Here is a 17,817-nt window from a genome sequence, read left to right as displayed (position 1 = left end):
AAAAAACGCTGTGTGTGAAAGCAGCTGCGTTTTTTGCCTGCGTAAAAAAACGCAGGTAAAGCAGCAGCAAAATACGCGCGCGTAAAAATACGCAGCAAATATGCTGTGTGTGAAAGTAGCCTTAATCACAGCTTTCATGCGTCTTGGCATGCTTTCCACCAGTCTTTCACACTGCTTCTGGCGCAAAAATGTAAGCAGTTCTTCTTTGCTTGATGGCTTGTGACTATCCATCATCCTTTTGATTACATTCCAGAGGTTTTCAATGGGGTTCAGGTCTGGAGATTAGGCTGCTCATGACAGGGTTTTCATGTAGTGGTTTCTTACATTTTGCCAGAACTGTACATGTAAATCTGACTGAAACGGTCAGCAGCCAGTGTCTGCATATGTCCAGATATAAAGGTTTACTGAGTATATGGAGGGTGTCAAAACAGATCATAAGAGGCAGGGCCAGCTTCAGGTTTTTGAGGGCCCCGGGCGAAAGAGTCTCAGTGGGCCCCCCTTTAACAAATACCACGATTCATGATTGCATATAACACAGCCCACGTAGCATATAACACAGCCACGTAGTATATAGCACAGCCCACGTAGCATATAACAGCCCATATAGCATATAACACAGCCCACGTAGTATATAGAACAGCCATGCAGTATGTAGCACAGCCCACGTAGCATTTAACAGCCCATATAGTATATAGCACAGCCACATAGTATAACACGGCCCACGTAGTTTATAGCACAGCCCACGTAGCATATAACAGCCCACGTAGCATATAACAGCCCACGTAGTATATAGCACAGCCATGTAGTATATAGCACAGCCCACATAGCATATAACAGCCCATATAGTATATAGTACAGCCACATAGTATATAGCACAGCCCACGTAGCATATAACAGCCCACGTAGTATACAGCACGGCCCACGTAGTATACAGCACAGACATGTAGTATACAGCACAGACATGTAGTATACAGCACAGACATGTAGTATACAGCACAGACATGTAGTATACAGCACAGACATGTAGTATACAGCACAGACATGTAGTATACAGCACAGACATGTAGTATACAGCACAGACATGTAGTATACAGCACAGACATGTAGTATACAGCACAGACATGTAGTATACAGCACAGACATGTAGTATACAGCACAGACATGTAGTATACAGCACAGACATGTAGTATACAGCACAGACATGTAGTATACAGCACAGACATGTAGTATACAGCACAGACATGTAGTATACAGCACAGACATGTAGTATACAGCACAGACATGTAGTATACAGCACAGACATGTAGTATACAGCACAGACATGTAGTATACAGTACAGACATGTAGTATATAGCACAGCTTCCCTCACCCCAAGAATGGCCCCATAGTCCAGTACTCAGTTATAGTTACCCCCCAAAAAAAAAAAAAAAAAAAAACACTCCTCACCTCTCAACGTTCCCGCGCCGCGCTGCCCCCTCCCTGCTCCGGTCTCGGCGGCTGCCGCTGCACTGCCTGGCACACAGCGAGTGCGCGATGACGTTATCGAGCACACGCAGCGGCAGTGTCAGAGGCAGAGTGGAGAATGATGGGAGAGGGAGCGTCAGGTGACGCTCTCCGCCATCATTTGCTTTGCAAACGCCGGTAAAGTTCAAAGCAGAGGCGAGGGAGTTTGCGCTTGCGACAGGCGGGCCCCCCTGCCTCACAGGGGCCCCATAGCAGCTGCGTGATGTGCCGCTAGCTGAGGGCCCCTGGGGGAGCGGAGGCCCTAGGCATGGGCAGCTGCCTGCCCCTAACGCTGGCCCTGAATGGGTCCCCTTGTCTTGTCAGGGCCCCGGCACTTGCCCGGGTACGCCGGGTGCTGACGCTGACCCTGATAAGAGGGGTCAGATCCTGAGGAAAAAGTAGGAAGGGAGAGTTAAATTTATATTAGTGATGTGATGTGATAGGCCTGTCTATAAAGGTGTGATTTTAGGGCACACTTAAAACTCTGGATATGGGGAATTAACTGGATTTTCCGGGGGTGCAGCACAAGCAAGGTATTGGAGGTAAGAGAGAGGTTCGGATATTAGAGGATGTTTGTCAGAGAATGAGTAGGGTGGTAAACAGACGAGGGAGGAGTTGCAGGGGGGTGCAGCACTGTGGAGAGGAAGGATAGAGTGGTAGATAGACAGGGAGGAGATGTAGGGCGGTGCCGCACTATGGAGAGAACAGGTAAGTTGGTTGTTATAGATAAGAGAAGAGATGAAGGGCAGTGCAAAACTGTGTAGAGCATATTCATCACTAAAGCGCAGGATAGATTTGAGATGTATGGCTGCTGGGGATTGTGGAGTGCTGATTGTTGAGTGATCTCGAGAAAAGGGGCATGTGTGACCTCCACTTCTATAGTACATGAAAACAGCAGTGGTCGCACATGATCGCTACAGCACCAATCACACGGGGACTTTATGATCCCAGTTTTTTAAATCAATGGTGTGGATTTCAGAGATCAGACCCCCAGCGATTAAATGGATTTGTTGAGGGAGGATCTAAAGTGATCCTTCACGGGTGACTCAGTGATTTTCAAATTGATCTACAGAGCGTTGCCGGCAACTGAAAATGACCAGACTGAGACATGTGTCTCTGTTTGGGGGGATCGAGCAGATCTCTGGCCCCCGTTTATTGTGTATCACTTTTCATAATTATAGAAGTTATACTTCAACCAATCAGCATAAGAACACGCTCACAGTTCTTAACCTATAAGAATGCAGGAACAGTCTGTACGTCTAAGTCTCGTAGAACAATACACCCTCAGTCTCATGTCCTGTCCAGGTTGAAACAATCAAGGTCTCATAACAGCTGTGAACTTTACCTAGTAACAAAAATTTATCTCAAAACAGCAAGATAAGAGTCGAAAAGCACAAAATGAAGCCTGCTTTAATTTTGATCTTAGTTTAACCCTTCACAGATTTATCCCCTACTCTGCAGATTATTTTTTATTTATATAGCACCATTAATTCCATGGTGCTGTACATGAGAAAGGGTTACATACAGGGTTATAGATATCGTTAACAGTAAATAAATTTACAATGACAGACTGGTAAAGAGGGCAGAGGACCCTGTCCTTGCTGACTTACAATCTACGGGATAATGGGGAAGAGACAGGAGGTCGGTGTGCTGCAGCTCGGGTGGTTGGTGAAGCGGCAGCTCGGGTGGTTGGCGAGGCGGCAGCTCGGGTGGTTGGCGAGGCGGCAGAATGGTTATTGCAGGCTGTAGGGAGGCCACAGTGGAGGGTGATGCAGTAGTCGAGGCGGGAGAGGATGAGGGCATGCACAAGAGTTTAGTAGATTGTGGACTGAGGAAGGGACGGATTCTGGAAATATTTTTGAGTTGGAGGCGACAGGAGGTGGCAAGAGTTTGGACGTGCGGTTTGAAGGACAGGGCAAAGTCGAGACTTACCCTGAGGCAGCGGATTTCAGGTGCGGGAGAGAGCGTGATGCCATTTACTGTAATAGATAGATCAGGTAGGGGGGATACGCGAGATGGGGGATAGATGATGAGTTCGGTTTTGTCTACATTGAGTTTTAGGAAGCGAGAGTTGAAGAAGGAGGATATGGCTGATAGACACTCCAGGATTCTGGACAGCAGAGAGGCGATATCTGAACCAGAGAGCAAGATCTAAGTGTCGTCCGCATATAGGTGGTACTGGAAGCCATGGGACTTTATGAGTTGTCCTAGGCCAAGGGTATAGATCAGTGTTTCTCAACTCCCGTCCTCAAGACCCAACAACAGGTCATATTTTCAGGATTTCCTTAGTATTGCATAGGTGATGGAATTAATGCTTGAGCAGGTGATGAAATTATCACCTGTGCAATACTAAGGAAATCCCGAAAACATGACCTGTTGTGGGGTCTTGAGGACTGGAGTTGAGAAACACTGATATAGATGGAAAAAGTAGGGGCCCGAGGACAGAGCCTTGACGGACTCCAACAGTGGGCGGGGTGAGGAGGTAGTGTGGGAGTGGGAAATGCTAAATATAAGCAGATAAGCAATATATACTGTATATGGGACAACCTGTTTTGTGCTAATCTCATCTATTGGATCGCTGTACCATACTGTCTGGTCTCCTTCACATTCCACTGATCTGAACTTTTCCAGGTGTCTGCTTCAATACTCTTGCATGCCATCATTTACCAGATGGAGGACAAGAGAGTGTTCTTTTAGCCTGTGTCGGCAGGCAAATGTCTATATACCTTTTGTACAGCTGAATAGTAAAGCACAGCAGTCTGAAATTTTCTATCCAGACGGACATTGCAAATAACGTATAGCTTGGGGTATATTTTTTTCCCCCCCACAATGGGCCCCTATGGTGGACAGATGCCTCTGAAGACAGTTGTCAGGGGATAAGAATGGTTGGACGTGTCGGATTTCAACCTGCCCAATCTTCCTGTTCTCCAGCAAGGTAAGCTGTCGGCAGGGGTGTCCCATAGGTTCTTATTCCCATTTCCTTATGGAGAACCCATACTTGACTGGCCAAGCATGCCTAAATTCCAGGTGGGCGTTTCCGGAGGAGCTGCCGGCCGACCACCATCTGTATGGTCAGCTTTAGTCCGACAGCCGGTCCGCTGCTAAACACTGAAGCTGCCGTTATGTTACGGGGTGAATCAATATAGATTAATAAGTGGTGGACGCTTTGAGTCGGAGCATTAGCGAGTCCTCCGACACCGCGATCAGATTATAAAGCCTCAGTATATAGATGGGGGTGATATGACAGAACAGAGCTGGAAATATGGAAACTGACCTTTTCAAGAGACCAGAAAACCAAGACGTCCATTCAGTGACCTGCCAAATAAGCCGGAAACGTAATTATTCAGAGAAGTCATGGCAGCATTATAAAGACGTCTTTTGCGCCATCATTGTACAGACAGAGCAGAGTGTGTCTCATCGGGCCACACACACTGCAAGAAATAGGGCTATAGACGTATTATATGGTAGGAGCCATGGCGTCTTATAAGGCGGTATTCGCATTATGTTTGTAAGTTACATCGGCCGCATGCAGCAGGAAACCTCTTGGTATCTACATGGGCCAAGAGTGGAAATAAATGCGGCCTTCACACTTATTTGTGGAGTTGTTGCAAATGAAAAATGTATTTGTCAGAATGGTTGTTTAACTATTTATCCATTTATGCTGCGGTCACTAAGGGAATCTGTCAGCAGGTCTTTGCTTTGTAATCTGACAGCACCATGATGTAGGGGGCCGAGACCCCAATTCCAGCGATGTGTCACTTACTAGGCTGTGTTATGGTTTCAATAAAAATCTGTGTTATCAGCAGGAGATTATCACTACTGGACTAAGTGTCTCCTGCTTCCTAGTCATCTGTTCAGTGTAACCCCGCCCCTACCCGATTTGATTGGCAACTTTATATATACAAAGTAGGTAGGCTGGAGACTGCCAATCAGTGGTGTGGGCGTGGTCATTCAGGGCTCAGCATTAGAGGTCTGCAAAAGAGAAAACTGCGATTGTATCAAAATGACAGAAAGCAGCCCAGTAAGTGACACATCGCCGGAATCAGGGTCTCATACCCTACATCATGCTGCTTTCAGATTACTTATCCAAAAAATCTGCTGACAAATTGCCATTTAGCTGAGTCAATCATTTAGGCTGCATTCATATGACCTGACACAGACCGGTTGCAGGTCTACTGAACCAAACCCAACAGCCCAATATATGACTAACTTTGGAGGATGCACTAGAATGTCCAAATGCTGGCACCGTCTATACACAGTCATGCTATACAGGCTGCTTAAAGGGGTTGTCCTTGATGAGAAAAACAAAACAGGGCTGTTAACTTTCACCTGGAAGTTGCACCGTATGGCAGCTCAGCTCGATTCACTATGATGGGTCAGAGATGAGATGCCAGACACAACCCACTGATAGGGGAGGCACGGGTTCAGAAAGACGTTTTCTTATCCCGATCAACCCCTTTAACAGCTCAGTCACAACAACATAATTACCAGGTTCCTGCCACAATATGCTTTCTGAGGCAGCACTGCCATGATCCTGGCACTACAGGGGGTTAATGTTAATGGGGACAGATGTCCAATTCCCAACCAGGGAAACCAGGGAGGAGGCTCAGACCTCACACTTCATTCAGGATTCCTGTGCCTCCTTCACAAAGTCTGACGTCAGACAGAAATAAAATATGCCGCCCAAAAAACATAAGGGGGTTTAATTTTTTGAGGGTTTAAAAAAAGGCGCAAAGATGATGATGAATCAGGGGCCGAAGAGTCTTTCCTGTCGCTGCAGATACACGCAGATGCCGGCTATGTAGTCCGAGTCTTTTTATGTTTCCATCAATGGAGGGGTGTGATGGCATGGCGAGCTGGTGCTTTTATTGGCACCATTATAGCGCACCGTACACTTGCCTGTTAGGGTGTGTGCAGACATTCAGGAATTGGCAGCGGTTTGGACGCAGCATATGTCCGCTGCCGTCTACTGAACGCAGGTGAATCTGCATGTTCAATACATTGTGTGGGTGAAGTTTATCTTGCGGAGGCTTATGTCTCCGCAAGATAAAGACATGCTGCGGTCTGGAAAGACGCGCCGCATGTCCATCTTCACGGTTGAGCCGCAAACCAAAAATACAGCAGCCTGAATGGTGGCCATAACATCAATCAAATGACCGTTGCAGCTAGTGACTGGCTGCGAGATCAGGACATTGCCTCAGCGCTGCTGCTCCACTTTGACAGATTTCCATTCTTTTCCTTGTCTACTAAAATAATATCTAAGTTGAGGACAAAAAGACTTTTGTACGGCAGTTTCTAATGGTCCATTCTTGGGTTGAAACACCAGGACTGACCACCTATCAAGCGGTTAGCGCAGGTCTTCTGAAGTGAGAACGATCTGTGAAACCGGCCTCGGTCTAACCCAGACTAAGGAGCGATCTAGATACGCCGAGTGCACACACATCCCGCATGATTTGGCCGTATTATGCGCGAAGAATGTTCATTGTTTTCCCCCCTATTTTCCAGAGCAGGAACGCAATTCATATCACGTTTATTACGAGTTACAGCACTACAGAATGCAACTCTGCGCATATATCACACAGTCGTGCCGAGAGTAAGTCATGCGTCTTTAGTTACCCTTTAAGGATTGGCTGATTTTTCATTTTCTTCCATTTTTGTTTTTAACTGCTTTATTCCAAGTGGCAGAAGGTTCTTGTTTTTCCTTCTACTTACCTATAAGAGGGCTCGATTTGTGGGTCTACAGGGTTAAATTATGCAGTGAAAAAGGGTCTCTTTAACAATAAAAAATTAGGAACGTTTTTCTTTGTTTTTTTTTTTTACTGTCGATCGAGCCAAGAGAGGGTTTTTTTTTTTGCGTGACGAGAAGAGATGGGAGAATGGATTTGTAGGACTCTAGCCGATCAGCCGGGTCTGTGACCACTGGACAAGAAGCCTGCGTACCTCATCTCGCCTCCCGGCAGTCTCGCCTCTTCTCTTGCTTAGCCAGGGTCCCAGTGACGTCAGGTGTGCGTCATGCCACCACAAAGACATCGGGCCTCATCCAAAGAGCTGGCCGGAGGGTCAAGAGGCGGCTGGCAGCAGATTACTGACCCGCCCGTTGCGCCAGAGTCCTGCGACCGATTCTCCAATCTCTACTGGAGTGGTTGTTTTTATACTGAGCTAACATGTTGACTAATACCTAAAATCAATTTTTATTAATAAACCATTAAAATATCAGACAAAAAAACCTACAAAACCTGCAAACTACCAAAAATAATACATATACCCCTAATAAACCCTTCCTACCAGCGGAGGTTGGCACCCTATGATGTATGCAATACGGCGCCCCCGCTCACCGACGGCTCACCCTGGATGCACGCTAGTAAACCCTAGATAAAGATAGACGCAACCAGTAAAAAACGCAACAATCTGCCAGCAAAAGGTGCCGTGTGAAGAAGTAGAAAAGAAGGGAGGTAGAAAATGATACAGAAGGTGAAGTCTTATCAATGCCAAGCACTGTACATCCCTCTGAATTCTGGAGCCAAATGCAAATGACTTTACACAAACGAAAAATGACTATGACAACAAATTGGAAACCCAGATATAGATGTTTACAAGGGCAAAAAATGGAAAGGCCTAAACTGCTTACCCTAAGTGATTTGTCCCTGCCTTGCTGCGGAGTATGGATTCATACAAGGTGTGAATTTTTTCAAAAGGAATTTTAGCCCATTTTGCAGTTAAAACACCCTCGACGCGAAAATGGTGGCGGAAATCGACATCTAACTTGAATCTCTAAAATCGACCACAAATTGCTCAATAATGTTGAGGTCTGGGGATTGTGGGGCCAGATGAGATGCTCAGCTTCATTAGAATGTTCCTTGTGCCATGCGTTAACGATTCTAGATGAATTGGTGATTTATCATCTTGAAAGATGGCGTTCACCTCCGGGAGCAGTGCTTGAACCATTGGATGCACTTGGTCGCCCAAAATACCTAAATAATCTCGGCTGTTAATTGTTCCATGAAGGGATATCATTGGCCTGGCGGATCTCCACGAAATAGCACCCCAGATCATCACAGAACCTCCACCATGTTTTACGGTTGGGAGAAGGCAGTCTGGATGGAATGCTCTTTCGGCTGTATGCAAACGTACACTCGGCCGGAGGTCGGAAATAGGGTAAACGATGATTCGTCTGAGAAAATCACGTTTCCACTGCTCGCGGGACCAATTCTGGAGGTTTCTACACCACTCTAAACGCTTGGAAACATTTGTCATTGAGAGCAGCGGTTTTCTAATTTCAGCTCTTCCTTGGAATCCAGATTTGTGCAGCTCCCGACGAACAGTTTTCGTGGAAACTGGGTTCTGTAGGTGTTCATTGAGCTCAGCAGTGATTTTCGGAGCCGTGGTCTTGCGATCCTCTCTCACAATTCGCTTTAGAGTTACGACGGTCTCTCTCAGTCAACTTTGACTTTCGGCCGGATCTGTGCTTTGCTGCGGCCGTTTTTCCTTCTCTTTACTTTGGAGACAGTACCTCTTGACACGCCAAGCATTCGGGCGCTTTCTGTTATAGTAGCGACTGCCATACGAGTACCAACAATTTGGCCTCTTTGAAAATCCGAGGGGTCTGCCATTGGTATCAGGTTCTCATCAATGTTCTTACAATTATGCAAAACAAACAGTTAATTTACATACACGTATCACTTAACACAAATAATCAACTACAAAACATTACCATATGTCACGGTTTGCATGTTTATCACATGTTCGAAGATTATGATGCCAAAACGTTAGGCGTTTCCATTATTTTGTCCAACCCCTGTATATTCCAGTACTGGACTGTTTGCTTTCAAACCAAAACAAGTGTACTCACAACACCCCTCTTATGTGTTACCCAACAACATCTAATACCAGATTATGGCACTATTGCAGCTTACAGATGATAAACATATGCCTCTGCCTCAAAGCGTTTCCCTGCCATGATGCCAGTTCATCAGGAGGCTAATGGATCAGCCGATGCCAGTAGATACGCAGCAAACGGCAGTCAGGACATCCTAGTTGCAGGTGTCACACGCGTTGAGGCAGAGGCATATGTTTATCATCTGGACCCCAGATAAGATTGCTTTTTTGATTTAAGTGTTGCTTTATTACTTGCGGGATTGTGCAATAAGGGGAGCTGCAATAGTGCCATAATCTGGTATTAGATGTTGTTGGGTAACACATAAGAGGGGTGCTGTGAGTACACTTGTTTTGGTTTGAAAAGCAAACAGTCCAGTACTGGAATATATATCTGCTGTCATTGACTCCCTGTCATTACCCCTAAGCACACTTTTCAGCATCTCAAAATCTGGGCTGGTTTGTTGTCCTTTGCACCCTTGATTTAGGGATTCCGTCACACGTTGTTCCCTCACTCTCTCTTGGGTCAATGATTCCTATCTATTTTTTGAGAGTTGAGAGGGTAAGTGTGAAGGGTCACCGAGGGTCAGCAGTTTAGGCCTTTCCATTTTATGCCCTTGTAAACATCTATATCTGGGTTTCCAATTTGTTGTCATAGTCATTTTTCGTTTGTGTAAAGTCATTTGCATTTGGCTCCAGAATTCAGAGGGATGGACAGTGCTTGGCATTGATAAGACTTCACCTTCTGTATCATTTTCTACCTCCCTTCTTTTCTACTTCTTCACACGGCACCTTTTGTTAGCACATTGTTGCGTTTTTTAATGGTTGCATCTATCTTTATCTAGTGTTTACTAGTGTGCATCCAGGGTGAGCCATCGGTGAGCGGGGGCGCCGTATTGCGTACATGATAGGGTGCCAACCTCCGCTGGTAGGAAGGGTATATTAGGGATTGGTAGGGTTTATTAGTGGGATATGTAAATATTTTTTGTAGTTTGTAGGTTTTTTTTGTCTATGATATTTTAATGGTTTATTAATAAAAATTGATTTTAGGTATTAGCCAACATGTTAACTTGTTAAATCACTATACCATCATATCTTTTCGTTTTTATACTGATCACTTGTTTTTTATGGGGAAGCAGTTATTGAAGAAAAGCACATTTTCGCCTTGCAATGTTTGTTTTCCTCTTTCCACATTTTCGGCACAGCTTATATCATTTTGATTTCGGACTTTTTACAATGTCAGATGTGATTATTTAACATTTATTAAACTTGTGTTTTGTTTTCATGTTCCTGAAAACTTTTTTTGTAACTTTTCTCCATATTAAGTCCCTTCTCCCCTTGGAGGCCTCAGACCTGCGATCAGTTCCACCACAGTAGGGCAGAATATAGTAGGAGTCGGGGTCACAGGATGGCGGGATGTACAGGGGCCCCGGGGATGGCGGGATGTACAGGGGCCCCGGGGATGGCGGGATGTACAGGGGCCCCGGGGATGGCGGGATGTACAGGGGCCCCGGGGATGGCGGGATGTACAGGGGCCCCGGGGATGGCAAGACGTACAGGGGCCCCGGGGATGGCAAGACGTACAGGGGCCCCGGGGATGGCAAGACGTACAGGGGCCCCGGGGATGGCAAGACGTACAGGGGCCCCGGGGATGGCGGGACGTACAGGGGCCCCGGGGGTGGCGGGACGTACAGGGGCCCCGGGGGTGGCGGGACGTACAGGGGCCCCGGGGGTGGCGGGACGTACAGGGGCCCCGGGGGTGGCGGGACGTACAGGGGCCCCGGGGGTGGCGGGACGTACAGGGGCCCCGGGGGTGGCGGGACGTACAGGGGCCCCGGGGGTGGCGGGACGTATAGGGGCCCCGGGGGTGGCGGGACGTACAGGGGCCCCGGGGGTGGCGGGACGTACAGGGGCCCCGGGGGTGGCGGGATGTACAGGGGCCCCGGGGATGGCGGGATGTACAGGGGCCCCGGGGATGGCGGGATGTACAGGGGCCCCGGGGATGGCGGGATGTACAGGGGCCCCGGGGATGGCGGGATGTACAGGGGCCCCGGGGATGGCGGGATGTACAGGGGCCCCGGGGATGGCGGGATGTACAGGGGCCCCGGGGATGGCGGGATGTACAGGGGCCCCGGGGATGGCAAGACGTACAGGGGCCCCGGGGATGGCAAGACGTACAGGGGCCCCGGGGATGGCAAGACGTACAGGGGCCCCGGGGATGGCAAGACGTACAGGGGCCCCGGGGATGGCGGGACGTACAGGGGCCCCGGGGGTGGCGGGACGTACAGGGGCCCCGGGGGTGGCGGGACGTACAGGGGCCCCGGGGGTGGCGGGACGTACAGGGGCCCCGGGGGTGGCGGGACGTACAGGGGCCCCGGGGGTGGCGGGACGTACAGGGGCCCCGGGGGTGGCGGGACGTACAGGGGCCCCGGGGGTGGCGGGACGTACAGGGGCCCCGGGGGTGGCGGGACGTACAGGGGCCCCGGGGGTGGCGGGACGTACAGGGGCCCCGGGGGTGGCGGGACGTACAGGGGCCCCGGGGGTGGCGGGACGTACAGGGGCCCCGGGGGTGGCGGGACGTACAGGGGCCCCGGGGGTGGCGGGACGTACAGGGGCCCCGGGGGTGGCGGGACGTACAGGGGCCCCGGGGGTGGCGGGATGTACAGGGGCCCCGGGGGTGGCGGGATGTACAGGGGCCCCGGGGGTGGCGGGATGTACAGGGGCCCCGGGGATGGCGGGATGTACAGGGGCCCCGGGGATGGCGGGATGTACAGGGGCCCCGGGGATGGCGGGATGTACAGGGGCCCCGGGATGTACAGGGGCTCCGGGGTTGGCGGGATGTACAGGGGCTCCGGGGTTGGCGGGATGTACAGGGGCTCCGGGGATGGCGGGATGTACAGGGGCCCCGGGGATGGCGGGACGTACAGGGGCCCCGGGGATGGCGGGACGTACAGGGGCCCCGGGGATGGCGGGATGTACAGGGGCCCCGGGGATGGCGGGATGTACAGGGGCCCCGGGGACGGCGGTTAGGGGTTAACACTTACCAGCTGGCTCTCCCCTCACCCCTGCACGGTTCCTCCATGTAGCAGAGCCTGAATTGTGCCCACACCTGGCGACAGGCGACGCTCAGCTTTACAAGCGTCCATTTTTAATGTTTTCTTATAACAAAAAAAAACAAGTACTAACTATATAAAACGTTCCCTCATCCATAATTCAGTGTAGCCAGGACCAATGACAGCACGGGAGGGCCCCGGCAGTCACCCAGCTTTCCCAGGCACAGAAAGGCCTCAGTCACACACGACACCCCCTACACTGACACCTCTGCACACTACACAGACCGGCCTCGGTCACGTGTGCCCGGGCACTGCCAGCCTCACCCTCATTAGTAGCTTTCCCGGGTTCCCGGCCTTGACATCTTCTCGGTAACTGTCTAGTTTTCAAATCGATTCTGTTTCCGGTTCCGCGAAGTGCATTATGGGGAATGTAGTCTAAGGAGCGGCAAGAAAAAAAAAGGCTTTACGGCGCATGTCTAGTATCGCGAGAAACGGTGCATGCGTACTAATAAACGCTGGGTGCCGGCAGAGGGCAGCAGAGATAAGGACATGCGTAGAAGCCGGCGCTGTTACAGTGAAGTAATCATAGATAACACTCTATAGGAATGGCGCCATGTCCGTGACCAGGAAAATCACTGCTACACAGTGCAGGCGGCACCCCTATACACTGACAGACGGCATGTGTATATATATATATATATATATATATATATATATATATATATATATATATATATATATATATATATATATATATATATATATATATATATATATATATATATATATATAATACAAGGGTACACACAAATATATATATATATATATGTATATATATATATAATATATATAACTATACACACACACACACTAGATGGTGGCCCACTTCTAACGCATCGGGTATTCTAGAATATGTATGTATGTCTATATAGCAGCCACATAGTATATAGCACAGGCCACGTAGTATATAGGAGCCATGTATATAAATATTAAAAAAAGAATTAAAACCACATAAAATAAAGTACATGCGGAAGTGTACACAGAGAATAGAGCAAAAGCAACCGGTGGATTACAAATATGGGGCAAAAGAAATATTCTCGTTCAGACCCTCAGGCTGGACAGTCTGGAGGCGCCATATCCATTGTGTCTCAAGCATCCCTAGCCTCTTAGAGAGTTGGCCACCCCTAATGTTAATTTTCAGGGTATCTATCCCCCTGACCTTAAGGAGTGACGCATTACATCCGTGAAAATCCTTAATGTGTCTGGGGGTAACGTTTTAAGTGTAGATCCATCCGTGTGGCCAGAGGCCGCCTGTATTGGATATGGCGCCTCCAGACTTTATTTTATGTGGTTTTAATCCTTTTTTTAATATTAGTGACTGTGGCACTTGAGGATGGGTGACTGCTGTGGTAAACACTTCGGGAGGATACTAATCTCTGTGGAACATTGTCAAGATCCCCGGAAGACGACGTTACTATTGGAGTGCAATACTGGGATTATGCATGATGGGACAATTCTTTTTGGACCATGGACATTACCTCCTGCTGTTTATGGACTACTTATGATATTAATTAGTCTGGGGGGATGAGTGATTGTGCCATTATGGCTGTTAATGCATCTGTGTATCGCAATTATATATGTATTTGTATGATAGATGGTTTATTCCTTTATCAATAACATGATGACTTTACATTCTAGTAATGTCCTCCTATACTTTTGCGGTGGTTATTCTTTCTCACTTATGAGCATGTCACGATTTTCTCCTTTTTTACCTTTTACTTTATTTCTTTTGGGCGTATATAAAAATAAAATTTAGGGGTGGACATGTCGGGATTTGTTCCCTGTATATTTAGCCTTATATGTAGTTATCATCTGGCATAGGTTTTGGTATACGCCATTGTCACCAGTATGGCTGCTCCATTATGTGCATTGAGCATATGGGTATGTCCCCCCTATTTTATTTGCACAGTACCATTTGGCTATCACCTTCATGATGGCCCTGCAGCGTTATTTGGCCATGACTTTCGCTGTGTGGTATAATTTGCGTGCGCATGTTGAGCCACATTGAGATATAATCTTCGCATGTCAGGCTATACTAAGATGGCCGCGCAGTGCTATTTAGTTATGGCCTTCATTAAGATGGCCGTGTGGTATGATTTGCTCATGTCGAGTTCCGCCAAGGTGGCCGCGCAGTGATATCTAGCTATGGCCTTCAATAAGATGGCCGCGCGGTACCATCTGCGCATGTCCAGTCACTGTTTGACTGCGCTATGCCCTCAGAACCTTATTTCCAGTCCCATGTATCGTGGTGCCACTTCCTCTGGAACACATGGGGCCCGTGTGTTTCCGGCGCTATGTGACCATGTGAACTGAAGACCGGTAATTAAGGTACTCCGAAGGGCGGATATAATTAAGTTAAGCCCTATTTAAAGTTTCCCTATATATACTGGACCCAGTATTACATCTGCATACCCCTTGAGAAAGGCATTTACCGAAACGCGCGTTGGGGTGGACGCCTGCACAACTTGTATCTTTACAGTTGACTGATATGTATACTTTCTGTGAGTCTGTTCCTACTGCTGACATTTGTTTAGAGCATATACACTCACCGGCCACTTTATTAGGTACACCATGCTAGTAACAGGTTGGACCCCCTTTTGCCTTCAGAACTGCCTCAATTCTTCGTGGCATAGATTCAACAAGGTGCTGGAAGCATTCCTCAGAGATTTTGGTCCATATTGACATGATGGCATCACACAGTTGCCGCAGATTTGTCGGCTGCACATCCCAAAGATGCTCCATACAAGGCAGGATGGATCCATGCTTTCATGTTGTTTACGCCAAATTCTGACCCTACCATCCGAATGTCGCAGCAGAAATCGAGACTCATCAGACGAAGCAACGTTTTTCCAATCTTCTACTGTCCAATTTCGATGAGCTTGTACAAATTGTAGCCTCAGTTTCCTGTTCTTAGCTGAAAGGAGTGGTACCCGGTGTGGTCTTCTGCTGCTGTAGCCCATCTGCCTCAAAGTTCGACGCACTGTGCATTCAGAGATGCTCTTAGGCCTACCTTGGTTGTAACGGGTGGCGATTTGAGTCACTGTTGCCTTTCTATCAGCTCGAACCAGTCTGCCCATTCTCCTCTGACCTCTGGCATCAACAAGGCATTTCCGCCCACAGAACTGCCGCTCACTGGATTTTTTTTCTTTTTCGGACCATTCTCTGTAAACCCTAGAGATGGTTGTGCGTGAAAATCCCAGTAGATCAGCAGTTTCTGAAATACTCAGCCCTTCTGGCACCAACAACCATGCCACGTTCAAAGGCACTCAAATCACCTTTCTTCCCCATACTGATGCTCGGTTTGAACTGCAGGAGATTGTCTTGACCATGTCTACATGCCTAAATGCACTGAGTTGCCGCTATGTGATTGGCTGATTAGAAATTAAGTGTTAACAAGAAGTTGGACAGGTGTACCTAATAAAGTGGCCGGTGAGTGTATATAGATATGCAGACATATGAACTAGCCCTCTATTATTGTTTTTTTGTACGGTCACCTTGTGTACTTGTTTTACATCATAGGTACCTACCCCCTTCCTATCTTTGTACGTGCTATGGGTGGCACGGGGATTGTTCCTATTTGTCATTTTTCTACCTGTTGTTATTATTAATAAAGTTTTTTCGTATTTTGCATATATTTGGACTTTTGATTGCAGTTCTTTTACCGAGTTTGATTAATTTCTTAAAGTAAATGATGGCCACTCGTTTTTCTTTACTTAGCTGCTTTTTTCTTGCCATAATACAAATTCTAACAGTCTATTCAGTAGGACTATCAGCTGTGTTTCCACCAGACTTCTGCACAACACAACTGATGGTCCCAACCCCATTTATAAGGCAAGAAATCCCACTTATTAAACCTGACAGGGCACACCTGTGAAGTGAAAACCATTCCCGGTGACTACCTCTTGAAGCTCATCAAGAGAATGCCAAGAGTGTGCAAAGCAGTCATCAAAGCAAAAGGTCGCTACTTTGAAGAACCTAGAATATAAGACATAATTTCAGTTGTTTCACACTTTTTTTGTTAAGTATATAATTCCACATGTGTTAATTCATAGTTTTGATGTCTTCAGTGTGAATGTACAATTTTCATAGTCATGAAAATACAGAAAAATCTTTAAATGAGAAGGTGTGTCCAAACTTTTGGTCTGTACTGTATATTGCCATCCCTTATTATACAGTGCCCCCTCTTGTAAGGTACAGCACTGTCCCTTACATATTGGATTTTATAGAGCCCTGTTTTTTACCATCCTGTCCTGTCTTGTTAGCTGTATAATGCAATGATGGCTGATGGAGCATGGGAAAGCTTCTTTTCTAAAGTAGGAGCTGATGGACTGGTAGTCTGGTCACCGGCTCCTCCATCAGTAGTCATGTTATATCTAACAAGAGAGGGGACTAGGTAATAAAAGAGGGCGCTGTGAATAACAAAAATAGCAAGAATACACTATGTAAGAGACAGCACTGTACATAACAGCAGAGGAAGCTATATAATAAGGCTACGTTCACATTTGCGTTGTGCGCCGCAGCGTCGGCGCCGCAACGCACAACGCAAACAAAAACGAAGCAAGACGCTTGCACAACGCTGCGTTTTGCGCCGCATGCGTCCTTTTTTTGATTGATTTTGGACGCAGCAAAAATGCAACTTGCTGCGTCCTCTGCGCCCGGACGCGGGCGCCGCAGGGACGCATGCGGTGCAAAACGCAAGTGCGACGCATGTCCATGCGCCCCCATGTTAAATATAGGGGCGCATGACGTATGCGGCGACGCTGCGGCGCAGACCGCAAATGTGAACGTAGCCTAAGGGAGGACATCATATATAACTAGAGAGGATGGTACATAATAAGGGACGGCGTTATACATAACAAAAGAGGAAACCATGTAACTAAGGATGGTGTTATACATAATAAGTGAGTACACTATACACTAAGGGAATGTGCTATACATAAGTGAGTACACTATATACTAAGGGACTTTGCTATACATAATAAGTGAGTACACTTTATACTAAGGGACTGTGTTAGCCATAATAAGAAATCCATTATAAATCCCCCTTCCTCCCATCCCAATCCCCCACACCCCTCATTGTCCTCCTCCCCCCGCATCCCATTATTGCCCTCTCCCCCACCCCCATGATTGCCCTCTTCACCACCTCCATCATTGTTTTCTCTCCACCACCCCATTATTGCCCATTCCAACACCTCCATCATTGCCTCCTCCTCACCACCCCATCATTGTCCTTTCCACTGCCACCATCATTGTCTTCTCCAGCAACAGATACCAGCAACAGGTGTTGGTGTGGTCCGGTCGGCCTGGATGCAATGGTGGATTCCTCTCC

The 17,817-nt window shown here is 47.7% G+C and overlaps 1 protein-coding gene across 1 annotated transcript in view; it reads right to left on the bottom strand.

The window, feature by feature from the left end:
* RNF4 (ring finger protein 4) overlaps nt 1-12,887 on the bottom strand; it is a 56,663-nt gene extending 43,776 nt beyond the window's left edge. Inside the window, exons 1-2 of the mRNA XM_077280167.1 lie at nt 12,753-12,887; nt 4,778-4,818 (exon numbers count right to left, since the gene is read on the bottom strand). Coding sequence (XP_077136282.1) covers nt 4,778-4,810 — 33 coding nt within the window. The 5' untranslated portion in view covers nt 4,811-4,818; nt 12,753-12,887. The remainder of the gene's footprint in view (nt 1-4,777; nt 4,819-12,752) is intronic.
* Between the last annotated feature and the right edge of the window lie 4,930 nt (nt 12,888-17,817).

This window comes from Ranitomeya variabilis, chromosome 1, assembly GCF_051348905.1.
Source record: "Ranitomeya variabilis isolate aRanVar5 chromosome 1, aRanVar5.hap1, whole genome shotgun sequence".
In the NCBI taxonomy this organism is placed as follows: Eukaryota; Metazoa; Chordata; class Amphibia; order Anura; family Dendrobatidae; genus Ranitomeya; species Ranitomeya variabilis.
Note: the sequence above shows the minus strand (reverse complement) of the source record. Positions and strands in the feature narration are given on the sequence as shown.